A 9,799-nucleotide genomic window follows, 5' to 3' on the forward strand; every position below is an offset into this window, starting at 1 on the left:
GCCGGGCGGGCCCAGCAGCCGCTGCGCCGCCTCGCAGTCGCCCTGCTCGCAGGCGCGGAGGAGGAGCTGCACCGGCACGGGCACCCCGCACTCCCCCATGGGCAGCGCGGCCCGGCGCGCCGCCGCGGGGCGGGACGCGACGCGACGGAATGGGACGGGACGGGACGGGATGGGATGGGATGGACGCGGCGAGGGGCCGCCCCGGCAGAAGGGGGCGGCGGAGGGGGCCGGGCCGGGCCGCGCTCGGCTCCGCGCCGGATGCTCCCCGCCTAACTGGTGCTCCCTCGCCGCCTAACTTGGTGCTCCCTCCCCGCCTAACTGGTGCTCTCCCCACGGCCGCGTTCACGGCGCGGCTCGTTGCCCGACACGGACGCGGCCCCGTCCCCCGCCGCCGTGCGGAGCGGCCGCCTCTGGCTGCGCTGCCCCTTCCTGCTTCCCTTCTCCTCCAGCTCCACTTGCTGCCGAGTGACTCCTCCAGAAATGCACTCCCCCCCCAGGCATCGCCAGTCTGCTGTTCTCGAAGCTGAAAGAGTACGAGAGTAAGATTCAAATGCCTTGTGGCATAGTGGTGGGGTTTGGCCCCCACCTCCTTAAAATCCAAGCATCTTCTGTGTAGCTGCAGCCTCCCAGATAACCTGAACTGCTTTCCAGATTATACTGATTCACAGCAGCTGTAAGAGTAAAGTGAAAAAGTGAAGTGTAAAGTGAGGGGGAAAATATCCAAGGATCAAAGCAATCACCCCGAGTGGAGCTGACCAGTTATTTTGGAATATTATATTGTGTTTAAGTCCTTGGAAATCAATGTTAAGATCTGTGACAATAGCTGAACATACTACATGTAAAGAACTAGTCTTGGAGGGTCTGGGGAAGCAGGATTAGAAGAGGTTATGGGTAAGATAATTAAACCACCAAATGGTACTAAAATTAAGCCATTTAAAGCTGCTTGCTTTAGGCAGGGATTTCGATATCTTCCATTTTGCATGATTTTCTTCCACTGATCCACTTGCAAATATGGATTGCAAGGTCTTCATGACAAAGAGCGCAACAAAATACACTCAGAGAAGGGCTCCAGCAAATAAAGAGTACTGGCTGTGTTCGTGGCACCTCATGCCAGTTCTCTGGGGAAGGACAGAACTAGATCTTCACAGCCAATCAAAAAAATGACCTGCAAAACTATTATTAGAGAAGAATATGACAGTTTGCTAGACTAGGTAAATATTCGGTCCTACTTCCTCCATTATGCATCCTGTTAAACACCTTTTGTAAGCATAAAGATGCATATTGACTGGTTTGACTTTGCCTAGCCCAGTGCAACCATTCTTACAGTACTGCTGAATGAGAAGCTTGCCATTATGACTAAAACTGCAGAGTGCACTTGCTTGCATTCTTGCTTTCATTGTAGCTGATGCTGATGCTATCAAATTCCACTAATGAAGTGAAACTGTAGATAAAGATATCAAACATTTTACAAGGAACCTTAGAGTGAAAGATGCAACTAACTTGCAGGTAATGAAAAATAATGTTTGGGTTTAAAAATGGAAGAGGAGATTATTCATACCAAATTGTGCTGCTGTAACCTGATGGTCACTGCTGTTTTTAGTCATTGTTCTAGGTATTTATACAGCTATGATCACTCATAGTTCTACCACTGATGGAGAATCAAGATACCACTGTGATGGGAAAAAATAATCAAATCTCTTATGAAATGAATCAAGTGCTATTATGGTCATTCTGAGGACTAAGTCTTCTGGAAAACACAGGATTTGGCTTCTTCACCAACGAACAACTCAAGTCTTTCAAACTAGTTATTAGTTTACAAAAATGGTTAATTTTTAAGCAATAAGGCAGGAGCAAACAAACAAACAAGCAAATGAGTCCCAAGGTGCACACTATGCTCTGCATCTGCATTTGTCCACAGTCAGTGAAAAAAGACCCACACCTTTTTCAACAACAAAAAAAAAAGCTTCAAGTCACCAGTATACTAAAATAGGTAAGTATTTGTTGGATTGCATTAAGGTTAATGTAAATGTTATTTAAAATGACAGAAGAATGAAAAAAAAAAGCCTTTAGACTAAAGGAGACAGAGTAAAGTGCAAGGAACAGAACAGGTACACCAAATAGCAGAATAGATAAGGCAACACCAAACAATGTAAGGCCAATATTTGTGAAACATGTAATATTCTCCACTGAAAATGATTGCAAAATCCCAGCAGGGAGGTAAATGGCCCAATACAAGCTCTGTTAAAGATACTCATTATATGAGATGAAAATATACCAAGAGCTACCTTTCTGCAAGAGATGGAAATCGTCCTTTGCATAACAAGGCCTTACAACATGTAACATGCCCAGGCAACTTGTAAAGGAGGTATATATGGTGAATGTGCCACCGCACATGTAGAGCTAGAAACTGGACAGACAGTAAGACAACAAGTTGTGTTGTTTCTACAATGGATTTGATTGGATTTGATATAAATGGACATAACCTCATTACCACCAAACAGGAGAAAATTTTTTCTTCATATATAATTCAAGACTATATAATATAAAAGACTGTAGAATTACCATCCTTCCCAATGAAAAGAAAAAAGATGAGAAGGGGACAAACACAAGTAGTTAAAGAGTCTGTTCCAAAGAAATCCTTTAAGTTATCATGGCTTGCATATCGCAGAATCACAGAATGTTTAAGGTTGGAAGGGACCTCTACAGACCATCTAGTCCAACCCCCCTGCTCCAGCAGGGACACCCAGAGCACAGGGCACAGGGCGGCATCCAGGAGGGTTTGGAAGATCTCCAGAGAAGGAGACTCAACCTCCCTGGGCAGCCTGTGCCAGGGCTCTCTCACCCTCACAGTGAAGAAGTTCTTCCCCATATGAAGATGGAACTGCCTGTGTTGCAGTTTGCACCCATTACCCCTTGTCACTGGCCACATGAGAAGAGCCTGGCCCCTTCCTCCCTACATGAACCTATTCTCCCTTCATGAACCTATACATGTTAATCAGATCCTCTCTCAGCCTTCTCTTCTCCAAGCTAAACAGGCCCAACTTACTCAGTGTCTCCTCATACAAGAGATGTTCCAGTCCCTTAACCATCTTTGTTGCCCTATGATCCTTTCAGCAAGATATTTTATATATGGGTGAACATTTGTATGCATTTAGGTGCATATATACATTATATAAATCTGCAAACCACTACAGGTTAGGTCCTGTGCAGGTAGAAGCTGCAGAGTACAGCCAGTTTGTACTGGTTTGCCCGTATCAGAATTACCCAACGCGCTTCAGACTGATAAAACCCCCTGAAGTAACTGACTCTTTCTATCTCACTTGAAAAGTCTGGGTGTTTATGCCATTTTATTTCTAAGCCTGTGTACCTACTGCGCTTCCTCTAAGTGCCCAATGGGCTCTCTTGGCCCACTCACCATATACCCAAGTTCTCTCTACACCCCAAGTCTCTCGTGGCTGTGAGACAGTCATGGCCAAGCTCAGAGGACCTTATCAGCCACCCGAAACCATGCACAGTGGGGCAAAGAAATCACAGCCTGATCCCTTTCATGTCTTGTCCACAGCATGCAGCTGCTGCAAAGAACCACACCTTGAACACAAACAGATTATTAAAAAAAAAAAAAAAAAAAAAAAAATCTGGGCACTAGCAGAACAGTGAGAACAGTGGAATGAATAATAATGTTTTTAAAATACAGCTACACTTGTGTCAACAAAGGAGTGAATAAGCTGGGGAGTCAAAGCTGGAGGAGAAAGCTGTTTCTTTGCAAGGCAATGCTATTTTATGCATATTGAAAGAGACCATTGTAACCGATGACCCGTGTATTTCAAGGTATCTCACTGATTTCACTTGGTGTACTTTATACTTCTGTACTTTTTATGTATCTGCCCTATATTTGTCCTCATCATTCCTCTGATTTTTTATTTTTTTCTTCTTTTTTGAGAATATATAAGTTTTGGTTATTACTAAAACTAGAAACACTGTTCTGAAACACATTACTTGTTTCCCCAGAAACTAGGAATTTAGGAAGCTACGTGATTTTTGGTTTCATTCAAAATGCAGTCTCTATCAGCTAATACTTCTTTACATTGCATTTCTGCTTCTTTACGCTCCATTTCTGCAACTCTAAAAACAACAAAAAATGTTAAAAAAAAAAGAGGTGGAAAATTCTAAAACCTTTGGAAAATTTAATATCTCTTGTAATTTTTTTATCCGCAGACCAGAGTAATTCCTTTAACAACCCCATTTCTTTCCCTGAACTAAATAATGCCTGCAATTCAAACAGATATTTCATTAAAGAAAAAAAACACCTCCTAGTTTCAGCTATTAGGTTCAGTGTAATTTCTTAAGCACAATTATACATGGATGAGTTTATTCTTTTTTTTTCTTGCTGCTTTCTGAAAGGTCTAAATGATATTTTGTTCTTTTTAAAAAATGTTAATAAATATATACTATAGTGTATTAATATATACTATAGTATAGTATATTAAAAATATACTATAAATGTATTTATTATTCCACTGATTTTCTGTTTTGACTATTAATAGCAGATTAGATATTTATAGAGAAATAACTATAGGTTTAGATGACTCATTTGGTTCCTCTACTTCCTTCTAACAAGGACTCCTAAAACAGCTCTATTTCTATCTCACTAAACATACTTATTAATCTTAAATAAAAATCAAGAATCAACTGTACTTAATTCCAGTATTATTAAAGAGGAAAAAGTCAGTGTAGCTTCTTAGAAGGAATTTTTCCATTAAAATGTTCTGGCAGTCTTTACTGATAAAGGGGAAATTCATTTACCTTATTAATAGTTGAGGGTTTTTTTTCCCCTCATGCTTATTTTTACATTCAGAGAACTTTTGCCTGTATCTTTATCCTTCAAATATTCCATCTGAGATATTTCAGTATTCCCATCTTAATTACATCCTACTAATTGCTTCAGAGGCTTAAGCAAAAGTTTCTTTGACTTCATGCCTTTTACAGCTTGTCCAAATTTACTTGTGAATGCAACTAATTTATCCTTGATGTATTTCGTATTAATTCCGTTGCTGTTTTTTGATGTGCTTAATTCCCTCAGATTTATATGTTTCGGCATCATCTCTGGGGAACTACCATTTACAGTTTTCAATTCTCACTCTAGTGATGATGACAGAAAGCTTTCCCAATTGCTCATAAGGGCATTATTCCGAGAGCTGACTATGTCTTTATCCTCCTAAGGACACTTCTGTTACTTCCAGATGCTATGAGTTTTCCTCCTACCTCTGTTAAAGCAAGCTGGTGCTCTTTGCAGACATTTCTTCCTTTTTAGGTTTGTCTGAAGGCTCATTGGGTTGATTATCTTCTGCATGCTTAGCTAATCTTTTCCTGACTGTCAGTGATTGCAGAATGTCTCCTCCAGTCTTTTCACGTGGATATTATATAAGTTCCTTTGTTCTCTGATTCACATTTCTTCTCTCTAAACCATATAAATGATATAACCATATTGTTGATTTCCTCTATCTTCCTGTCTATATTGTTCTGGTACCTAAAAGTTATTGTTCTAATACTTAAAAGTAATCCCTTCAGCAGAACTGTCCTGTTTTCAACTAGTCTTAATTAAGATTCAGTCCTGAATCTTGTTATTTACATGTTCTGCAACTCCTCAAATCATGTCCTTTGGGAGTCTGTGGGTTCCCAGATGTCTTCTCCCTCCCCCTCCCCTTTTCTTTTCCTTTTTTTCTTTTTAATTCACTGAAAAGAAGGCCTCACTTTACTTACTATTTTTCTTGTACTCTGACTAGTTTCCAGTCTTACACAAAAGGGAAAAATCAAGACTCTGTTTCTGATAAACAAACCTAAATCAGCAACATATACCAGAAATGTTGGCTTTCTCTGAAAGGTTTCCCCCACGCTAGCCACTAAGAGTTCCTTAGCTGAAAACTCAGTTATCAGCAACGTCAGTCAGGCTTCCTTTATGTAAAAAGAATGGCAAGCAGCAGGACAGCATAATCACTGGATGTACAGTAATTAGTGCCAGTATTAGGCAAAGCCAGAAGTAGCTCATAGCTGGCATTCTGCATTTTAATCTGTAGAGTATGACCCCGTCTGAGAGTGACCAGATTTTGTTTTCCTATATCCTTATGTGTGGAAAATCCCACTGTCAAGAACTGAATGTCCAAAAAGGAGACAGAGGAGTCCTAAAACTTTATTTGAATGGAGAGTCCACCGGGTACATCCCTGTGGGGTCTCAAGTTGCTGGAGGTCGCAGCCCCCTTTTTATCCTCATTTCCCGACCGAGGTGGCCCTCTCCTTTTCCCCTTTGGCCAAGGTACGCAGGAGTTACTGCCTTCCCAGCCACCTACACCCAACTCGCTGCCTCCCTCCATGTGTTCTCACCTAAGGTCACCCGAGTCCTTTGTGCCCCCCACTCATGGCTCTGCTCACTGTCCCACCTGCAGATATTCCTTTGTCCTGCTCATCAGCCATAGATGGGGCAGCAGTTTCCTCCCTTGTAAAGATACAAACATAAAAACTTGTGTGTGTGTTCCACTTAGTCCCAAACTTGTGTGTGTTCCACTCAATGTCAAAGTTGTCTGCATTCATCCCTCAGCAATACTGGTGAACAGCAGCCTGGCACTGCTGACCAGGCTCTTGTTATTCCTGTCTGCCTTAGCATTCTAAATTTGGACAAATATGGCTTCAAGTTGTGCCAGGAAAAGTTCAGATTAAATATTAGGAAATGTTTCTACACAGAAAGCGTGGTGAGGCATTGGAACAGGCTGCCGAGGGAAGTGGTGGAGTCTCCATCCCTGGCAGTGCTGAAGAAATGTGCAGATGAAGGCGCTCGGGGACATGGTTTAGCAGGCAGGGTGGTGATGGATTTACAGTTGAGCTCAATGACCTTGAAGGTCTTTTCCAACCATAATGGTTCTATGATCCTAAACAGGCCTGAATCCTGTGAAAGAGAAAAGTGAGAGAAAAGCAGATGTTTTCTTCAGCTTAAAATAAGTTAGAAAGTTGGGACCAAATGCCGTATTTATTCCCTCATGCAGCTCTACCAAGTCACAACATGGACTACCCACCAAGTCATGACATGGCCTGACCATTACACCGAGCGGGGCTACACCTACACCGAGGTGATTTCTGAGCACAAGGTCACACTTGTTGCCTTTGCTGTTTGTCCCTCGTCAGTGGGAGAGGATCTGGCCCTTAGATCCCGCTGCTGCTGGCCTCGCTGCGTGCGCACGTTGGGAGCAGGCGGGATCGGGATCAACACCGGTATCATGATGGATCGGGACCCGGTTCGGCGGCCGCTTCCTGCCGTCTGGGGCGGCCGCAGGGCGGAGCCGGCGGCGCTTCCCGGAGGCCGCGGCGCGGGGGCGGGCTCGCTGCGGCTCCCTCCTTCCCTGCCTCCCGCGGCGCGGGGAGGCTCCGCCGAGGTGTCCCGGCTGCCCGCGGCCATGGGTGGCCGCGCGGGGCGGTGCTGGAGGAAGCGCGGCCGCTCTCCGCGCGGCGGGGCCGCGCTGCTGGCGCTGGCGCTGCTGGCCGCCCTGGGCTTCCTGGCGTGGCGGCGCGGGCCGGCGCCGCGGGCAGCCGCCCCGTCGCTGCCGCCGCTGGACGCGGCGCGGCTGCGGAGCCCCGTGTACGAGAAGCCCGCGCTGGAGGCGGGCGCGCTCGGCGAGCTGGGCCGCGCCGTGCGGCTGGAGCTGAGCGCGGCGGAGCGGCGGCGCCAGGAGGAGAGCATCCGCCGGCACCAGATCAACATCTTCCTGAGCGACCGCATCTCGCTGCACCGCCGCCTGCCCGAGCGCTGGCACCCGCTGTGAGTATCGCGCCGGCGCGGGGGCTCGGCGGGCGCCCCTGCATCCGGCTCCAAAGGGCAGCAAAGCAAATACGCCGGCCCTGGGTGTGTTTGTGTGCCCGGGAGAGACCGATTTCCTCCACCGGCACCACCAGTATTTCAGCCTTTGTGATGAGTATATGCGTTTATAAACATCCTGCAGCGCTGCTTCTGCACCTGTCTGCCACGTGGATCCCTCGTTAGGGCGATTTAGGCAGCACACTCCTAAAATCACCTCCAGCTTTACAAATGTTGCACTTCCTAAAGCCCAGCTTTGTGCTGTGCTTGAAGCAAAACGTCTGGCACGCAGTACCAAGCAGGTTGTTGTGACAGCAGGAGTATTCAGACGTGGATCACCACGAGCGCGCTGCCTTTGCGTGCTGTGGGAAGGTCGCAGTGCAGGATCGGCTCTGGCGTAATGTCCAGTCTGTTTTGTGCAGCCATCCCCCTGCAGCGGGGAGCGGGAAGCAGAGTGGAAGGGGGAAGGACTGTCCCCTTCACGGAACTGCCGGTAGGTAGAGGAAATAAGAGCAGAGCCGAGCGGTTGTGGGCTGGAGCCTCCAGCCGAACAAGGGGGATGCCCTGGCTGCCACGAACCCCTCGCAGCTCTGCGCTCTCCTTCCCTCCGGCTGAGTCCCAGCCGCGTGCTCCTTGTGCTGCAACAGGTTGGAACAGCGGCAAAGAGCTGAGGGAAGAGCCAGGCCCGGGCGGTGCCGTCTGCTCCCTTCGGTTTGACTGGTGCGGGAGCTCACCCAGTGCTGTGTAGAGCTACTCAGGCCAAAACCTAAATCCTGTGGGAACTCCTGAAAGCTTGCAGTGGAAGTGCAGGGTGTTTTCATAGGAAATTTGAAGCTGACAGTCATCTTGTTTTTCTCAGCTTTTATGCTCTTCTCAGAAACAGTCCATAGACCATGGACTGCTCTGAAAGGACTGCTCTTGTTGCATTTCTGCAGGAGGATTTTATTTTAATTTTTTTTTTTTTTTTGAGCTCCTGCCATTTCCACAGCTTGTGCAGCAGGGAGTGCCATAGAGATGGGGAGAAGAGAGATTATTGAGAAGAAAATAATACAAGTGGGCAGATGGATCTTGCTGCAGTGACACCCTTTCTAATTTGAATGTTTCCATATATGAATGTTTCCACAAACTAAAAGAACTAAAAAGCTTCAGTAACAGGATAAATATAATCTCAGAGCTAATTGTGTTCTAAAATAGGATTGCATGTACTGCTTTCCACAGTATATGCTGTGGAAAGTGTGCTGAGCTTTCCACAAAGTTAAAACTAAACTGTGACAGATACGCAGCGTCTCTTCAGCTCACAGAGCAAGTGTAAAACAGCTCCCCAAAGATAAACTCACCGCATAGTCCAATGTAGGCATTCCCATTTATTGCATTTGTTCAGAGTTCCCAAGATACATCCTATACATCTTATTTCTTATATGAGCAAATATTTTGCATAAAATTGTATGTTTTTGTGTCTTCATAATGCTGTGGTGACCACCATTTTTTTTCTCTAGATTTTATAAGGATGTTGATTAGTAGTAATTAGTACTACTGCTGGTAATCTAATATCAATTGTAATGCCTTCTATTCATTACTTTATTAGTAGTTTGCATCAGGAGGAGTGTTGCCAGCAGGTCAAGGGAGGTGATTCTGCCCCTCTACTCAGCTCTGGTGAGGCCGCACCTGGAGTACTGTGTGCAGTTCTGGGCTCCCCAGTATAGGAGGGACGTGGAGCTTCTGGAGAGGGTCCAGAGAAGGGCAAACAGGATGATTAAGGGAATGGAACATCTCTCGTATGAAGAGAGGCTGAGTGAGCTGGGCCTGTTTTCTCTGGAGAAGAGAAGGCTCAGAGGGGATATGATTAATATGTATAAATTCAGGAAGGGAGAATGCAGGGAGGAAGGGGACAGGCTGTTCTCACTGGTGGCCAGCGATAGGACGAGGGGAAATGGCCACAAGCTGAAACACAAGAAGTTC

At 45.8% G+C, this 9,799-nt stretch overlaps 2 protein-coding genes across 2 annotated transcripts in view; one reads left to right on the forward strand and one right to left on the reverse strand.

The window, feature by feature from the left end:
* ANKS6 (ankyrin repeat and sterile alpha motif domain containing 6) overlaps positions 1–99 on the reverse strand; it is a 34,063-nt gene extending 33,964 nt beyond the window's left edge. Inside the window, 1 exon segment of the mRNA XM_026034556.1 lies at positions 1–99. This exon segment is cut by the window's left edge and continues 12 nt beyond it. Within this exon segment, the coding sequence (XP_025890341.1) occupies positions 1–99 (99 nt within the window).
* Positions 100–7,442: 7,343 nt separating this feature from the next.
* GALNT12 (polypeptide N-acetylgalactosaminyltransferase 12) overlaps positions 7,443–9,799 on the forward strand; it is a 38,088-nt gene continuing 35,731 nt past the window's right edge. Inside the window, exon 1 of the mRNA XM_026034559.1 lies at positions 7,443–7,804. Within this exon, the coding sequence (XP_025890344.1) occupies positions 7,443–7,804 (362 nt within the window). The remainder of the gene's footprint in view (positions 7,805–9,799) is intronic.

The sequence above is a fragment of the Nothoprocta perdicaria genome, unplaced genomic scaffold, assembly GCF_003342845.1.
Source record: "Nothoprocta perdicaria isolate Ctin4 unplaced genomic scaffold, notPer1 scaffold_147, whole genome shotgun sequence".
In the NCBI taxonomy this organism is placed as follows: Eukaryota; Metazoa; Chordata; class Aves; order Tinamiformes; family Tinamidae; genus Nothoprocta; species Nothoprocta perdicaria.